Source organism: Balaenoptera borealis, assembly GCF_965194805.1.
Source record: "Balaenoptera borealis genome assembly, chromosome: 1".
NCBI classification, from domain to species: Eukaryota; Metazoa; Chordata; class Mammalia; order Artiodactyla; family Balaenopteridae; genus Balaenoptera; species Balaenoptera borealis.
The window spans coordinates 143,297,214-143,314,621 of NC_138860.1; the positions used below are offsets into that span (position 1 = coordinate 143,297,214).

Genomic DNA, 17,408 nt, shown 5'->3' on the forward strand with positions numbered 1-17,408 from the left:
TGCTCCACGGCATGTGGGATCTTCCCAGACCAGGGCTCGAACCCGTGTCCCCTGCATTGGCAGGTGGATTCTTAACCACTGCGCCGCCAGAGAAGCCCATGGCTGTGCCTTTTCTAACCCTACGCCCTCTACCTGAGCTGTCTGCCTCTCCTCTCTTCCTGCCAACTTCCCACACTGTCCACCTGGCTAATTAATGCCTAAACACCTTTTATGTTGGAACTCAAGCTCTACTCCTCTGAGACTCCCATGATTTCCCCAGACAGATTTAGGCCAACCTTTATCTGGCCTCTTAGAGTTCTTTAACACCCATTATCATATTTGATATATTGTATTTTTCTATTTGGGACTTAGTACTATCTAAGTACTAAGATACTTTTTTATCCTGAGTACCTTGCACAATTCTGTTCAACCTTTTTTTTAGGAAACAAATAAATGAATGTACATAAATAACTAAACCCAAAATAGAAGGTGATAAATGCCATTAGAGGGTGCTATGTGGGCATTCAGAGAAAGGAGAATTCCTTCCTAGTGAGGTGATAAGGTTATGTTAGTGTGAAATTGATCATTAAGGGAAAGTGCAGTTTGTATACAAAGGAATGAAATAGAGGGACCTTCCTGGTAAACATGCAAGTTAGCCAAGCAAAGCATTATGTATGAAGCTCAATACAAGGAGTTTGGTTTGAATAGAATACAAGGGCTATTAAGAAGAATATTAAATGAAAAAGGTAAAAATATAGGATGGGATCAGATCTAGGAAGGTCTTAGATGATGGACCAAGCAACTTGGATTTAATTCAAAGATAGTGAGCACATTGTGTTTCTAAGCAGGAGAGTGGTATGGTGAGGTTGTATTTCAGAAAGGTCCTTGATGGCTATGTGCAGAATGAAGGAGAAATTTAAAGCATAAAAAGGATAAAGGATGCTATTGCAATGCCTAAGTGAGGTAATGAAATTCAGAACTAGGTCAGAGACCTGTGAAATGGAAAACAGGCAACACATACAAAAACACATGCACTGAAATTGTTGTACTTAACTACATACTGTCGTTCATGAAGACTTAGCATTATATGTGGAGTCTAAAAATATGGAACACATAGAAATGGTGGTTGCCAGGAAATATGTAGAAATGTTGGTCAAAGGGTAGAAACTTTCACTTATAAGATAAATTCCAAGGATTTAACGTACAGCGTGGTGACTCTCGTTAACAATATTGTATTGTGTACTTGAAAGTTATTATGAGTAGAGCTTTAATGTAATCACCATAACAACAACAACAAAATGGTAATTATGGGAAGTAAAGGATTTGTTAACTAACCTTATTACAGTAAACATTTCATAATATATATGTTTATCAAATCATCACATTGTATACCTTAAACTTACACAATGTGATATATCAATTACATCTCAATAAAAAAAGTTAGTGTATACATTAGTACTTTCTAGAAGTAATCATATAACAGCACTAATGCCTTTTCATTCTCTGTATGTTTTTGTTTCATTTTGCTTTGAATTTCCAATGCAAGTTAATTCTAGACCACATGAAGTATGAATACCGTATAATACCCAAGGACTTCTAATAACTATACCAAAGAGAGGGGGAAAGGAAAATTTTAGATAAAATTTCATCTAGATGAATTAGAAACTCATTTATTAAACATTTGTTATGAGCCCAGCCCTGTGCTAGAGGCTGGACCAGGAGGAAAACCAGAAAGGATGAGACATAGTCTCTGGCCTCAAGCAACTTTTAGGTAAGACACAGAGGCTGCCAAAAGTTCAAAGCCAGTAAAAGAAAAATTTTAAAGACAGAATAAAGTATTATAATTAAAGACACAAACTAGACTTAAAGAGTCCAAAGAAAAGACAGAAGAGATTAAAAAAAAGCTCAGTGAGTACTCAGAGTGGGCTTCTTGGAAGAGAGAACTTGAGCTGAACCCAGAGGAGAGGTAGACTTTGAATAGCTGGGTAGGGCATTCTGAGTGTGAAACCATCTTCTGCAAAGGTTAGAAGGTGAGAATGAGTATGATGGGGAAGAGAGTGAGAAAGACAAGACTGACGGTCATGTTGGATTGGATAGTGAAGTTGAGACCCTATTGTGAATCCTGAAGGCTGGAATGAGGCTTAATTCTCTACCCAGTGTCTACCAAAGGTTCAACCAGAGGAGAACACAGGGAAAGCTGAAATGGATCATTTAGGGAAGATACTGGGAAAAAAGGAGATCAAAAGTTTACTGAAATAACCTTTATTTCATGAGTCTGTGTATACATATCAAGACTGTGAGAGTGTTGATGGAGTTACAAACAAAAACAAAACAAAACCAAAAATCAGGTAGAGAGAAAAGACGTTTCCAAAGAAACAAATGCTGAGTTTTGATGATGGATGATGGATCATAAACTTAGTTGCTAAGAGACTCCCAAAGACTGGGACCTTTCTCATACTTCTAAACTGCTCTGGGGAAAAATGGAGTTTTGTTGACTTTGGGGCAGATTCTGGCAGATTTGAAATGACTTTCTCATGGCCTTTTCACTATTTATGCCTGTTTTCTCTGTTTCTATGAAATTCATTAGTTCCTCAATAGCCAAGGAATGTGTCAGCCAAATCTGGAAACATCTATAACTATCTTTAATGAGGAAAGAGGATTAACTGAGGTCATCTTGTTGGTTTATTAGCCACAGTATTTAGCAGACCACCATGGCCCTCCTCTAGACACTGAGCAGATCATCCCTACTCTGCCCAATGATGAATCAATGTTCTTTATTATGTGCAAGGAAATATGTAGGCCAGGGCATTCCTCATCCAGGGTGAAGGCAGAACATCCATCATCAAATTAGCGTTTCTGGGAACCTACTCTGAGCTTATTCTTTAATGGGGGTTGTCAAGAAAATATCCTTGATGAGAAAGAATAAGGAATGACTATGAATAACTTGTCATGCTTTCTAAAGAAAGATGGGTGGTTGGGATAAATATTTGAGTGACTGGTAGATTAGGAATTTTCCCAGTGAACTGAAGGCTAGATAGAAAATATTTTAGAGTTCAAGGAGGCATAGTGCAATGAGAGCCCTCAAGGACATGGGTCTGGACTTAACATACACTGCATCACTAAATCCTCACATCAACCACATGCTGAAGGGATTAATGTCCTTGTTTACAGAGGAGAAAGCCAAACTCAAAGTGATAAAATATCAGCAGGTGGGAAGTTGAGGCATAAGTCTAACCCAGTTCTATTGGACTTCCCGCTACACCAATCTCCCATCACATACCAGAAAGATCATGAGATTTTGTTTGTTGCTTTGTTGGTTTGTTTCTTTGTGTGTTTTTAACCAGATTCAAGTCCAGGCTTCACCAATTGCTGAGTCACATATATGCGCCAAGCCTGTTTCCTCGTCTATAAAATAGGACTGATAATAATAAAACATACCTCCCAGATTTGAGAAAGGATCCAATGAGATTTAAAAGTTCTTTGTAAACTGAACATGAAGTGGATGGTAAAGAGGTTCTTATTTCTTTCATTCTAGTTCTGGTGGGACAAGGACAAGCTTCCCAGCACTAAGATGGATTGTAAGGTTATTTTATGCAGCTGTCTTGGGCATCCCCTAATGACAGCAAATTAGACAGAGATAAATTTCAGTCAATGGACTTTTGTCTGATGCGTGAATCCTCTACCAATGGTAAAACTTAGAAGATAGAAGAAAAGCCCCCCCCCCACACCAGTGGTAATTCTTATATGCATTTTTTAACATTAATTCTAATTTTTAATTAAAATATAAACTAAATTATATATATAAATAATTTCTTCTAATTAAAATATTTTCTTATGTATTTTAAGTAATGATGATATAACTATTATAACTATCTTATAAAAATACCTATATTAATGACTGCTTAATAGTTCTGGGCACTGTGCTAAGCACTTACTATTTTATTAATTTTCAAACAATTTAATTATCCCTATTTTAGAGTCAAGGAAACTGAGGCTCGAAAATTAAAGTAACTTCCTCAGTCAGACACTTACTCCAAAGCCCATGACTTATATTTCCAGAGGTAGAGTATGAGGAAATGTCTTGAGGGATCCAACCTAGACCAGGTCAAGAGCCTCCACCCAATCCAGAAAATTGCAAAGATGCAATTGGCCAACTCAAAGAAAGATATTTCTGCAGAGGAAAGGACCAACATTCTAATAGGAGAAAGAGACAGTAAATAAACCTGAATAGAATAGACAATTTAAAAACAGTGGATTGGATAGGACGGGATGGGGTGAGATGGGATAGGATGGTATGGAATGAGATGGAATGGGATGGGATGGGATGGAATGGGATGAGATGGGATGGGATGGGATGGGATGGGATGGGATGGGATGGGATGGGATGGGATGGGATGGGATGGGATGGGAAGGGACAGGGCAGGACTGAACTGAATAGAACTGAATGGAATAAATCACATTAGGACCCAAGCTGTCTATAGTCCGCTGTTAAAATCACTCATCAGAGAGCAGTTCAGAGGGGAGCATCATGCTCAACCGTCCTTGCACGTTTAAATCCAAACAGAGCTTAAACAGAGATGACAGGTATCCACTATAGCCCAAATCTAATAGACTGGTCGTAGCTTTCTGCAAAATGACCAGGAGACCACTCCATCTGGATTCTTTGAGAAAGAATTTCACAACCATTATTATAGTCTGCACAAGTACAGGAGACTAGAAGAGCCACATGCAAGGGATGTATCTCACCCCTATAAAAGATGTTTAAAAGCTTGACACCTGTAGCGTAGATCTTCACAATTCATGGAAAATATTTAGAAAACAATCTGAGCCCTGCTTGAAACAATCTCTTTCCCCTCATTCTATAATACAGTATGGTGGTTAAATGCGTGGACTAGAACAACCTTGGGCAAGTGACTGCCCATCTCTATGCCTCAGTTTCTCTCCCTGTAAAATGGGTTGTTGTATTAAGTGAGTTAATATTGGTAAATTGTTTGGAGGGGTGCCTGAAACATGGTAAACGTTATATATGAGTATCAGTCATTATTGTTATTGTTGTTGCACTCTAGTTAATTTTCTGCATCTCTTATCACCCCAAGGTTGGTGATCTTCCTAAGGTAACAGACTACTTCTCAAAATCCTCTCTATTCCCAAGCACAGTATCTGACATATATAAGCTCACAATTAAGGGCTTATGAATGAGTCATTGACCTTTGCTGTTGTTGTGTTCTACACTTAAACTTCTCTCTGCAACTATCAAAATCTACTTACGCTTAGCATGGACAACACATTGGCATTGGTACATATAACACGTGGGTACCAGAGTATGTCCTGTGATAAGCACCACCATCTCTATTATACATATCTAGACTCTAAGCCACAAGAAGTTAGGTGATTTATCTGTGATCACACAGCAAGCTGGAGGGAGTCACAGTAAATATATTTCCAGAAATGCATAAAAATGAGCTGTTTAAATCCTGCATGTCTAGGAACATGTTTGGATATTTCAGTAAGATAAACATAAATTAGAGCAATTAGGAATTGTTTTTAGCCAGCACCCCACCATTTTCAAAACTTGGTCTTTTAAAGTTTTATGGCTACGAAGAACAAGCTAAAATCGCTTTAGAGTCTACCTATGGATTATATTGGACCCCATCTCCTCCCCAAAATCACCCTCAGATTCCTCTCAACATCTATGATGCATAGCCAGGATTGTAAATATCTTTTTAGGGTGTCACTTGGTTTTTAAGAAGCTTAAAATTTCAAAATATTAGCATTTAATCTTGCTCAGAAGTCATTCAAGCTAATGCATTTTCCTCTTTCTTGTTTTTTCCATACTCTTTTAAAAATCTCCCACCCACCCAACCCAATGGCAGGAGTTCTGGAGAAGGAACGAGCCAGATGCCTCATTCACAACTACAATCTCATTTACAACCTGTCCCTGAGCCCTCGGAAAGTTTACCAAGCCTTGCGGAGATTCCATGCTGGAGAAAATATGCTCTTGGAGCCAGCGCTTCAGTACTTAAAGGAGCTATGATAACAAGCCCATATTGTGAGAACAGATGTTCCCTTTGTCTCCCTTTTTACCCGGACACATGTTTTTCCTCAGCCCGAGTGCAGTGGTGGAGGCGCTGTCAGAGTTGAGGCCGATGCGGCTATTGTCGACACTTTGAACTTGGACTTGGTTTCTGGCTATGATGCTCGCTCATAAGCAGCTCAAAGTGATCTCAGGAAACCAGGTTTTCTCTTCTGAGGTGGCAAAAACCCAATTTCTTAAAATCCCCTTCTATTCTTATAAAGCTGATGATGAATATTCCATGATTTTTTTTTTCTGTATTGCTGATCAAACTGTTTTTTTGTAAACCCTGCAATTCCATATAGTAAAAAACATGCTACATGTTGTCAACTCCCAAAAATGCCTGTGAAATAATAGACCTAAATACATCTTTTTTGGATGAGTAAGTCAGCCTTTCCTCTAGTCACTATTCTAGGATTTCCACATTGTAAGAAAAATAAAAGTATTAACAATATATTATCTTAATACTAAGCAGCAGAAGCAGAATTTCAAGTGAATTTTTCTGAACAAATCCAATATTTTCTCTAGTACAAAACTAGATGATGTTACACTGTCTCCAAGGTTATTCTCCCAGAGTACTGAATACAAGTTTTGAGGAGGGACTCCTGGAACAAAGGATTGTGGACATAGGTAACATCTTCTTTGCTTCCTCTGGCAGGAAAACCAAGCAAAACTTTCCACCAGTTCCCACAGTTCTTCTAGTCTTAACATCCATCCCCCTGCAATTTGCACCACCCTGGCCACAACATACACACTTACATTCACATCACACCACTCAGGCAGTATGAGCTCATTGAAGGAAGCCCAGGACTTCAGAGACAGAAGTATCCCCAGTACCATCATTAATGCTGAATGACCTGGATCCTGATTTTCCAATCTCTGTGCATGGAAGACAGGATGAAGGAGTTAGGTCAAGGGAAAAAGCAAACAGAAAGGTCTCTGAGCATCCCCTTTAATACATTTTATGTAGTGGGGTCTCACCTAAAATCTTATAAATTAAACCTTAAGAACAAAATAATTTGGATCCACTAACATAAATGATCTCTGAGGGCCTTCTAGTCTGGCCTGCTCTAGTTTTTATAATCCTTGAGTTGCCCAGAAAAATGCCCCTCTAACACTCTAGAGCCCTTGGGCTACCTAGCTGCCTTTTAGAGCAGAGAAGTAAGCAGAAAAACATGGCTTTCTCATGCTACCAAAGTACCAAATGAGGGAAATTAGAATATTAGATCAGACAATTTAATATGCATTGGGCAACTACTGTGTGTCGGGAACTTGACATATTCTGTTTCATCCAACTCTGACAACTCGATGTGGCAGCTTTCACAGCTCCTTACAGATGAGGAAACAGAGGCTCAGAGAAGTGAAGCAGAAGAAAGCTGCTGGGTTGTGCCTATGGATAATTCTCTGGAGGGATACACTGCAGCTCTATTTACAATAGCCAGGACATGGAAGCAACCTAAGTGTCCATCGACAGATGAATGGATAAAGAAGATGTGGCACATATATACAATAGAATATTACTCAGCCATAAAAAGAAACAAATTGAGTTATTTGTAGTGAGGTGGATGGACCTAGAGACTGTCATACAGAGTGAAGTAAGTCAGAAAGAGGAAAACATATATCGTATGCTAACACATATATATGGAATCTAAAAAAAAAAGGTTCTGAAGGACTTAGGAGCAGGATAGGAATAAAGACGCAGACATAGAGAATGGACTTGAGGACACGAGGAGGGGGAAGGGCAAGCTGGGATGAAGTGAGAGAGTGGCATGGACATATATACACTACCAAATGTAAAATAGATAGCTAGTGGGTAGCAGCTGCATAGCACAGAGAGATCAGCTCCGTGCTTTGTGTCCACCTAGAGGGGTGGGATAGGGAGGGTGAAAGGGAGACGCAAGAGGGAGGAGATACGCAAGAGGGGATGTATGTATATGTATAGCTGATTCACTTTGTTATACAGCAGAAACTAACACACCATTGTAAAGCAATTATACTCCAATAAAGATGTTTAAAATAAAATAAAATAAAATAGATTAATTAATTAATTTAAAAAACCAGCCAAAATCCAGTTCAGGCACTTAGTAGATGGCAGCCTTGGCGAATGTTAAATCTCCCTGAGCTTCAGTTCCTTCATCTGTAAAACGGGAGTAATTGTACTTTTCCGGGGAGTTTTATAAACGCTGAAAGCCATGTCATGCAGACACATAGTAGAGCTGGGCCTTTCTTATGTCCCTTCTCTTAGCTGCTGAGCCTCAGGAAGTTTGAACAATGGTCTGTGTGAAATGGCAGCGAGCAATAACGCTACTGCTACAGCACAAACAAATTTTGCGATATATCTGCTTTCTAGAACCAAGTGCCAGTTGCTCTTAGATCATCTCCGGTCTGGAATTCTCCACTGCTTTACCCCAGGATGTGTGTGGTATGTATGTGTGAGGGTGTGTATTCATAAGACTTGCCCTTGTAAAAGTAAATACTCATTAGATTTTCTCTGAGTAAGCATTCAAAAAAACAAAAATTCAACTTAAGTCATAGAGAACAGCTTAGATATCTAGGTGACAAAGTGACAGCAGAGGTTAAATGAGGCCGGGCTGTGAAGCAAACCACTGGACACAAACAGCAACATGCTATGAGGTCATTATGCTTCAGAATACTTTTTAGTGACCACTATGGTAAGACTTTTCCATGGTTTGCTTATGGAAAATCTGTTACCCTTCTCTCTTTTTTTTTCTCAGATCAGAGTTGTTTCGTATACTCCCTGTGACTGTGTCACTGTGAACTTCTAATAAACACTGGGTAGAGGGAGTCTTGAGTCTGTGATCTTGACCAGTTTTCTCTAGCAGAATCTTTCTAAATGTGTGTCTGTGTGCAGTGGACTGGTTAACCTCCAGGACGCCATGGAGGGACTTGGTGTCAACTGCATCTGCCCCAACTCTCCAAAAACCTCAGTCTCTAAAGATGGAAAGAGCACTGAAGACATAGCAGAGGCTGGATCTCACCACCTGGGCAGACTCTTTCCCAGATGTGTGACCCTGAGCAATCCACTACCTCCCCATAGAGTCATTCACATTGAAGGGGATAATGTGTACAAATCTCCTGACACTGGCACACAGATGTGCTCCACAAGGGGGAACTGGCTTTCTATTTTATTCTTATACAGTGTTTCCTTTTACGCCATTCAATGAGCCAAATCATTATGCGCCCTTTCCAGATACAGACACCTTATAAGCCAACGGTTGGCTCACTGATCATGTGGTCCTAGAGTGCAGAGACCACGTCCTCCACATTTCTATTCTTCATTCTCTCTCTTGTCCTTACTCCTCACCATAACCCAACGAGGTGGGCATGCCTCTGCCCATTGTACAGATGAGACACTGAGGCTCGGGTGGTAAATGGACTTACCAAAGGAGTAACAGCTAGTGAGTGACGAAGCCAAGAGCAGAACCCAGTGCACAACTTCCAGCCCAGCGGTGCCCTGCAGGTCACAGTTAGAGCAAATAACCCACAGAATTCCCGTCAGTGTGTGTGGTCTGACTCCCCAGCAAGTCTAGTGGACACGCCAAGCCAGGACCAAGGTCTTCCTGGTCTTTGTCCCCAGCACAGAGCCCAGATTCACCACCCAATGGGAACCTGGAACACGTTTGTGGAATGGCACCTCCACATGAACATTTGGAAAAGCCAGCAGCGTTTTGCCCTCTTCCAGTACCCTCAGCTCATCACCACCTTCTGGAGACAGGAATAAAAGGTGTTTTCAGGACTCTGGACATGATCACTTCACACAAGCGGAAGCACAACTGTACAGATGGCGCCATCCAAACAGTTTGCTAAGTGTCCACTAACTCTTCAGAGGAATTTCCCGAGATCATTAAGAGAAACAATAATGGGATTTGATACTCTAATTGGGATCAGAAACTGGGCAGCTTTGGAGTTGGCTGGAGAACTGTGTAGCTCTGAAAATAAACACTCGCCTTTCTGCTCCCCCCTCATCGCCCCCCACCCCTTGTGAGAGTCTTTCAGCTCTGCTTCCAAGGCTCCTTAGCAACAAAGGTAGGGGTTCCCAGAGCTGGTGCCTCTGGAATGCCAGCCAGTCCCCTCATTAGCATTCAGGGCCGCTCATCTGCCTGCACATTTGGCCATGGGGCTGTGCAAAAGGCAAAGTGGCTTGGGGGAGGCCCAGCATTTAGCGTGATTGGTTGGGACATGGGAAGCCTCCACAAAGAGTTTCCAAACAAAAGGCATCAATATTACTTGTGGAGCCATCAGTCTGCCTGGGGCACAATATGGCTCTGGCTCAGCCACATGCTCCCTCCCCAGGTCCCGTGTGAAGGCGTGGCGGGCTCTCCCCAGACATATCTTGGCCCTGAACACCAGTGTGTTGGATGGTCTCCCTCCTCCTCCCTCTCTGGGCTGCCAGGTCTCTCCTCAGACTCAGTTTATCCAGGTTGAACAATGGGTGGCCTCTAGATGGTGGTGGGAGTGCCCCCGGGAGGGGGGTTGACAGAGGGTAAACAGTCAGATGGTAGGACAATCGTAAGCAGATGGTGCTGCTGGGAATGGATTCCAGACAGATTCACGGGCAGATTGAGCTCTGCAAAGACTTATCTGCTGGAGAGCAATTGGCGCCTTATACTAAGCCCTTGCTCAAAACACACATCTTGCTCTCCCGCACAATCTTTGACAGTTCCGTGAGGTTCCATATCACCAGAATTCCAAAATATTGATCAATAGGCCAATCCCTGAGAGATTCCAACCAGCAAAGCTATTTCTCAGCATTCTCATAGAACCAGTCCTTAGCAGAGTTTCCTTCAGCCTCCCTGTGTTTGAACACCTTCAGAGATGTGGATCTCACTACTTTTCATCTTTTCCTCTCCACACAGCTCCAATTTGTTCTTCTAAAATTTGTTATCCTTTTAATCCCTTTTCTACCCTCCCTTGGAGCCAAAGGAGGAGGAGGAGGAGGGGGAAGAGGAAGGGGATGAGGAGGAGAAAGGGGGAGGGGAGGGGAGGGAAAAGGAGGAGGGGGGAGGAAAGGGGAGGAGGGGAGGAAGAGAGGAAGAGGAAGAAGAAGAAAGAAAGCTTTGTTTCTTTCCTCCAGAATGGACTCAGGTTGGGGAGGGTCTCAAGACTGGGAGGAAATTGGGGGAACAGATGTGTAAGCAAGTATATCAGCTCGCTAGAACTGCTGTGTCCAAGCACTACCAACTGGGTAGCTTAAACAACAGAAATGTGCTGCCTCACAGTTCTGGAGGCTAGAAGTCCAGAATCAAGGTGTCTGCAGGGTTGGTTCCTTGGACTGTGAGGGCGAATCTGTTTTGTGCTTCTTTCCTAGCTTCATGTGGTTTGCTGGCAATCTTTGGTGTCCCTCAGCTTATAGATGTAAATATAACCCAGATCTCTGCCTTTATCTTCACATGGTGTTCTCCTTGTAAGCATGTCAGTCTTTGTGCCCAAATTTCCCCGTTTTATAAGAACACAACATATTAAATTAGAGCCCACCATAATGACCTTATTTTAAGGTCATTACCTTAAAATTGATTACCTCTGTAAAGTCCCTAGTTCCAAATAAAGTCACGTTCTCAGGCACTAGGGGTTAGGTCTCCAACCTGTCTTTAAGCAACCATACAATTCAACCCATAATAGCAAGAAAATAAATAATTGTATGTATGTGACAAGCACTTTGTTAGATTTCTCCTGGGAATAAGGAAGCAAACAGAGGGTGTAAATGCTCCACTTAAGCAGATCAGTGAGAGCTTCCTGTGATAAGACACTTGTGCTCACCCTGGGATGCTGAGTGGAATTCTTCCAGGTGAGTAAAAGGAGATTATCTTTCCCGGAAAGGGAGGACCATATGCAAGCCACATCTAATCTCTTTTCCACCTGACTATTTTTCAGAATTCGCCATCCTCTCCTCCCCAACACATAAACACACACACCAGGTTGTATACATTCTTCCCTTAACTCCATAAGCCAGGATTTGGGGTCCTTCCCTCATCACGTGTGTTGAGGAGAGAGTATTGAACACAGGACTCCAGGGATGCTGAGAGTAGCCCAAGTGAGGAAGACATTACCTCTGACATTCACAAGACTGGAAAGCTAAATCCTCTTTTTAATGCTGAGTGACTGCCAACAACTGAAGGTGTGACTCTCCCCTGAAATTGGTGGGCAATTCCACAGGAACTTCCAGTGCCCTAACTCCAATGGGTGGGAATTCTGGGTCCCCCGTAGGGTGTATTATATTATTTTTCAAAATATCTAGTGTTACAAACTTGTATCCTCTCCCTAGGGGGTGATACTTTCCCACCTCATTGATGTTAAGTTTGGCCTGTGACTCGGGACTCCCTTTCCAGCAAGAGAATTGTCAACCCCACCCTGTTGATCCCAATCACTTACTTTGGTCAATAAAGATCGATAGAAGAAACATGTCACTCCTAACAGTAGCTTTAAAAGACATTGTATGATTCTTCCACCTTCTCTTTTTCTTCTACCACAATTCAGAAAGCTCTCTGAGAGCAGCCTGGGACCAGGAGCAAAGGCCAATGTGGAACAGAGTGGAAATCAGTATTATAGACATATACATAAACAAAAGTCAACCTTGGAGCATGAACAAAAATTAAGCCACTAAGAATTTGGGATTGTTTGTTATCATGGCCAAACCTGGCTAAGCTTATTGATACACCTTTGAATGTCAGAGAAAAGGGGACATAATTCCAGCAATAGCCCTTGGAACTCTGCAGTGTAAAGTTGCACATTCAGACTCTTTTCAGTTTTCTCTCTCTAACTCAGTCATAGAGTGTTTCTTTCAGACACTGTGGCAGAGAGAGCTACCTGTCTACCAAAATTTTTACTCCCTCTTCCGTAATGGGGAGTTGAAGGTGAAAAAAGTAGCTGTCCAGCAGAGATTCCATTTCCCAGCACCCTTTGCATTGAGGCATGGCCTTGTGATTAGTTCTCATCAGTGGAATGTGAACTGAAGTCATATGTGTTCCTTCTCAGTCAGATATTTTAAGAAGTAGCTGGGTCTTCTCCACTTTGTCCTTCTACTATGCTCTTAATGATTAAAACCAGTCTGCTTCTTAATCAAAACTACAATGAAGTATCACCTCACTGGTCAGAATGGCCATCATCAGAAAGTCTACAAATAATAAATGCTAGAGAGTGTGTGGATAGAAGGGAACCCTCCTACACTGTTGGTGGGGATGTAAATTGGTGCAGCCACTATGGAAAACAGTATGGAGGTTCCCTAAAAAAATAAAAATAGAGTTACCATATGATCTAGCAATCCCACTCCTGGGCATATATCCCGAAAAGATGAAAACTCTAATTCAAAAAGATACATGTACCCCAATGTTCATAGCAGCTCTATCTACAATAGCCAAGACATGGAAACAACCCAAGTGCTCATCAACAGATGGCAGATAAACGATAAAGAAGATGTGGTATACACACACACACACACACACACACACACACACACACACACACACACACTGGAATATTACTCAGCCATAAAAAAGAATGAAATATTGCCATTTACAGCAATAAGGATGAAGCTAGAGATTATCACACTAAGTGAAGTAAGTCAGACAGAGAAAGACAAATATTATATAATATCATTTATATGTGGACTCTAAAAAATAATACAAATTAATCTGTGTACAAAACAGAAACAGACTTACAGGCATAGAAAACAAACTTAGGGTTACCAAAGGGGAAAGGGTTGGGGGGAGGGATAAATAAGGAGTACAGGATCAACAGATGCAAACTACTATACATAAAATAGATAAGCAACAAGGATTTACTATATAGCACAGGGAACTATATTCAGTATCTTATAATAACCTATAATGGAAAATATATATATATGACTGAATCACTTTGCTGTACACCTGAAAGTAACACAGTAATGTAAATCAACTATACTTCAATAATAAAAAAAATAACATTCTTATTCTTTACTTACTTTCTGATACCTATAGGTCTGTATTTATCAGACTGTGTTTCCTGGAACACTAAGACCGAGTGGTGTCCCTCCAGACAGGTGTTCCATGTTCAAGCAAGTTTGGGAAGCACCCTAGGCTATCTCTCTTCCCCCTTGGTGAGTCTAAATGCCTAATGCACATGCAACTGAGACAAAACAAAACGAGACAAATTCTCTTACCCTTATTTAATCCAAACTTATTTGACCGAAGTACTCTTTATTTTCAAATAATATTTTAACATTCCTCAGAACTAGTGTTCTATGCAAGATACTAAGAAATTCTGTCCTAAGTAAAGTTCCAGCACCTTAACATCTTACAAGCCATCTGCCACGCTATTTATTCAGAAAATACAGGTAAAGCATATACTACATCCTGGGCCCTACGCTGCTGAAGTGTCAGGGCCCTGAATAGGGTCTGGCCTATAAGAGGTTATACTTTTTTATTTTTTTAACATCTTTATTGGAGTATAATTGGTTTACAATGGTGTGTTAGTTTCTGCTTTATAACAAACTGAATCAGTTATATTTACAAGCAGCTCATGCAGCTCAATAACAAAAAAACAACAACCCAATCCAAAAATGGGCAGAAGACCTAAATAGACATTTCTCCAAAGAAGATATACAGATTGCCAACAAACACATGAAAGAATGCTCAACATCATTAATCATTAGAGAAATGCAAATCAAAACTACAATGAGATATCGTCTCATACCAGTCAGAATGGCCATCATCAAAAAATCTAGAAACAATAAATGCTGGAGAGGGTGTGGAGAAAAGGGAACACTCTTGCACTGTTGGTGGGAATGTAAATTGATACAGCCACTATGGAGAACAGTACGGAGGTTCCTTAAAAAACTAAAAATAGAACTACCATATGACCCAGCAATGCCACTACTGGGCATATACCCTGAGAAAACCATAATTCAAAAAGGGTCATCTACCAAAATGTTCATTGCAGCTCTATTTACAATAGCCAGGACATGGAAGCAACCTAAGTGTCCATCATCGGATGAATGGATAAAGAAGATGTGGCACATATATACAATGGAATATTACTCAGCCATAAAGAGGTTATACTTTTGAATAAATAAAAAAGTGTCATAAAACTGCATACTAACTGAACAGCTGTCTATTACCTACCAAATAAGACCAACTACAGCTCAGCTAATATCTTGCTGGAAATAAGCATTGCACTGCGTTCCTGTGTCTCACCACTGCCTCTCTCTCCTGCCTCATTTGCCACTCTGTCCCCATTTTTATTTCAGCCACATGGACCATTCACTGCTTCCTAAAGATACTATGCATGTTTGTGATTTCTTACCTCTTGCAATACCCTTTTCACTCATTTTTAATTGTTGGATGCCTTTTTATCCTGCAAGATCAAAATCATATGTCCCTCACTATATAAAACTTTCCATAACTCAAACCCTGACCTACAGCCTCCGTTTTTAACCTCCATATGTGCACACCTCTGAATAATCAGCCCATCCCAAATAAGCCATCTCAAGCTCAGAATACTCCCACCAGGGCTGATCTTGGTTAATGACACTTCCGACTCCTTACTCAACCATGGCACAACCTGCCCTCATAGTCAGCAAGTGGGAGAGAGAGCAAAGGAACAAAAAGACAGGTGGGAGAGGTGTTCTGTTCCCTTTTGGGTCCAAGAGTGGGATGAGAAATGAGGAAAGTTATTAGGAAGACTTTGGTTCAACCTGAGAGAAGAGACATACTAACAATCAGAACTGGTGAACAGTGAAGTGGGCTGTTCTCTAAGGTAGGTAGTTTTCTGTCCTCAGAAGCATTCAAAAAGGATGGAAACCTGTCAGTAATGGGAAAGATGAGTGGTCCCTCCCAAGTATAGGACACTATGAATGACAGAATAGTTGGGTTATGAAGCATCTGAGAGGTTGCCAGGTCTTGGCCACCTTATCTCAATGCCAGATAAAGAGAACAAAGGTACCACTACCCCTAAACTGGATTCATCTTCTCTACTCTTTGTAACTATCACCACATTTGTAATCACATCAACATCTTCCTCAGTTGACTTGAGGTCCAGAAGACCCCTGCTATTTCTCAGGCAGACCTAGAACAAAGTCCTGTGCATGGTGGCAGCTTCCAGAGCCTGAGATCCAATCTACACCTGTGTCTGGTGGCTGGTTATTCCCCCACCTCCTGGAGGGAGTGGTTTCTGACCAGGTCCACTGCAATGGCCTATGCATTGTCTAGGGCACATGTATGCCCTCTATCCTCAGAACAAAACACGAGGGTGGGCCAGGGATGGAGTGGAATGCAAGAAGAATGGCGAGCATTTTACAGATGAGGATGCTGAGACTCAGAGAAGTTCTGTGACTTTGCTAAAGGCGCAGGAGGAATTGGAGACAGAGATGATGATCTGCCTTCCCTCAGCACAGTTCTCATTGGCCATTACTTTCCAGACCTGCCAGTCCTCCTCCATCCTGGCTTATTATCCAGCTGCCAGCCGCTGGTCTGCCCCATTCTGAGAACCAGGCCTGCCAGGGTGCAAAGAACTGTGTTTCCACACACCAGGGTGGCTTGGAATTTGTCTCCTGTTGCCTCATGCCAACGTTCCCTGACCCAAGAGAAGGAGAAGGAAACTCTCAGTATTGAATACATGCTGTGGCCAGGCACTATAATCTCACCTAATACCCATGACAGCCTTCAGAGGTGGGAACCATTTATACTTTATGAATAAAGAGAGCTGAGCTTCAGAGGCTCAGCAGGAGAGTGGTAGAGTCATGATATATACACAGACTTTTCCAGCTCCAAGGCCTGTGTTAACCTCCATTCTGAGCTGCCTACGGGGGTCAGTTGCCTGGGTGCTGCTTCCTCCTGGGGTTTCTAATTACCCTGGATCTCTTGTATCTAGGGAGGGAAAAGAAGAGCTCAGCCCTGTATAGTTCTCTCTGTTTTACTTAACAAGTATTTACTGAGCACCTACTGTGATCAGACCCCAGTAAACAGTGTGAAAGGATTTCTCAACAGACAGAATGTTTTCCAAACATCCTAGGTAAGGCCTATGCCCAAATACCACTGACTAACTTGGACTTCTTTCCTTCCAATATTTACCCTTGCCTGAAATTGGTCTGTCGGTTGCTTCCCTCACTGGCACTTAACAGGTCAGGAAAGGCATGTCCACTCCCATCTACCTGTCTCCCAGCTCAATCCTTCCCACTCAGAGAACAGCACTCAGGTGGCACTATGATTTCCTTCAGCCCTCTCTGGGATCCCTATGAGGCATTAGTGACTTACTCCTATACGGATAACTTATTTATTTGTTGATCTGAGGCCATTATGAATACCACAGACATACTACATGGATGCTTTAGCAGGGAGCTTTTCTCATTCTTTTTTTTTTA

At 41.5% G+C, this 17,408-nt stretch overlaps 1 protein-coding gene across 1 annotated transcript in view; it reads left to right on the forward strand.

Moving 5' to 3' along the window:
- The window catches only part of LOC309620066 (uncharacterized protein C1orf87), a gene marked incomplete at its 5' end in the record, with an annotated part of 104,814 nt that extends 95,957 nt beyond the window's left edge, over window positions 1-8,857 (forward strand). The window contains 1 exon segment of the mRNA XM_082376078.1: window positions 5,853-8,857. Within this exon segment, the coding sequence (XP_082232204.1) occupies window positions 5,853-6,013 (161 nt within the window). The 3' untranslated portion in view covers window positions 6,014-8,857.
- Between the last annotated feature and the right edge of the window lie 8,551 nt (window positions 8,858-17,408).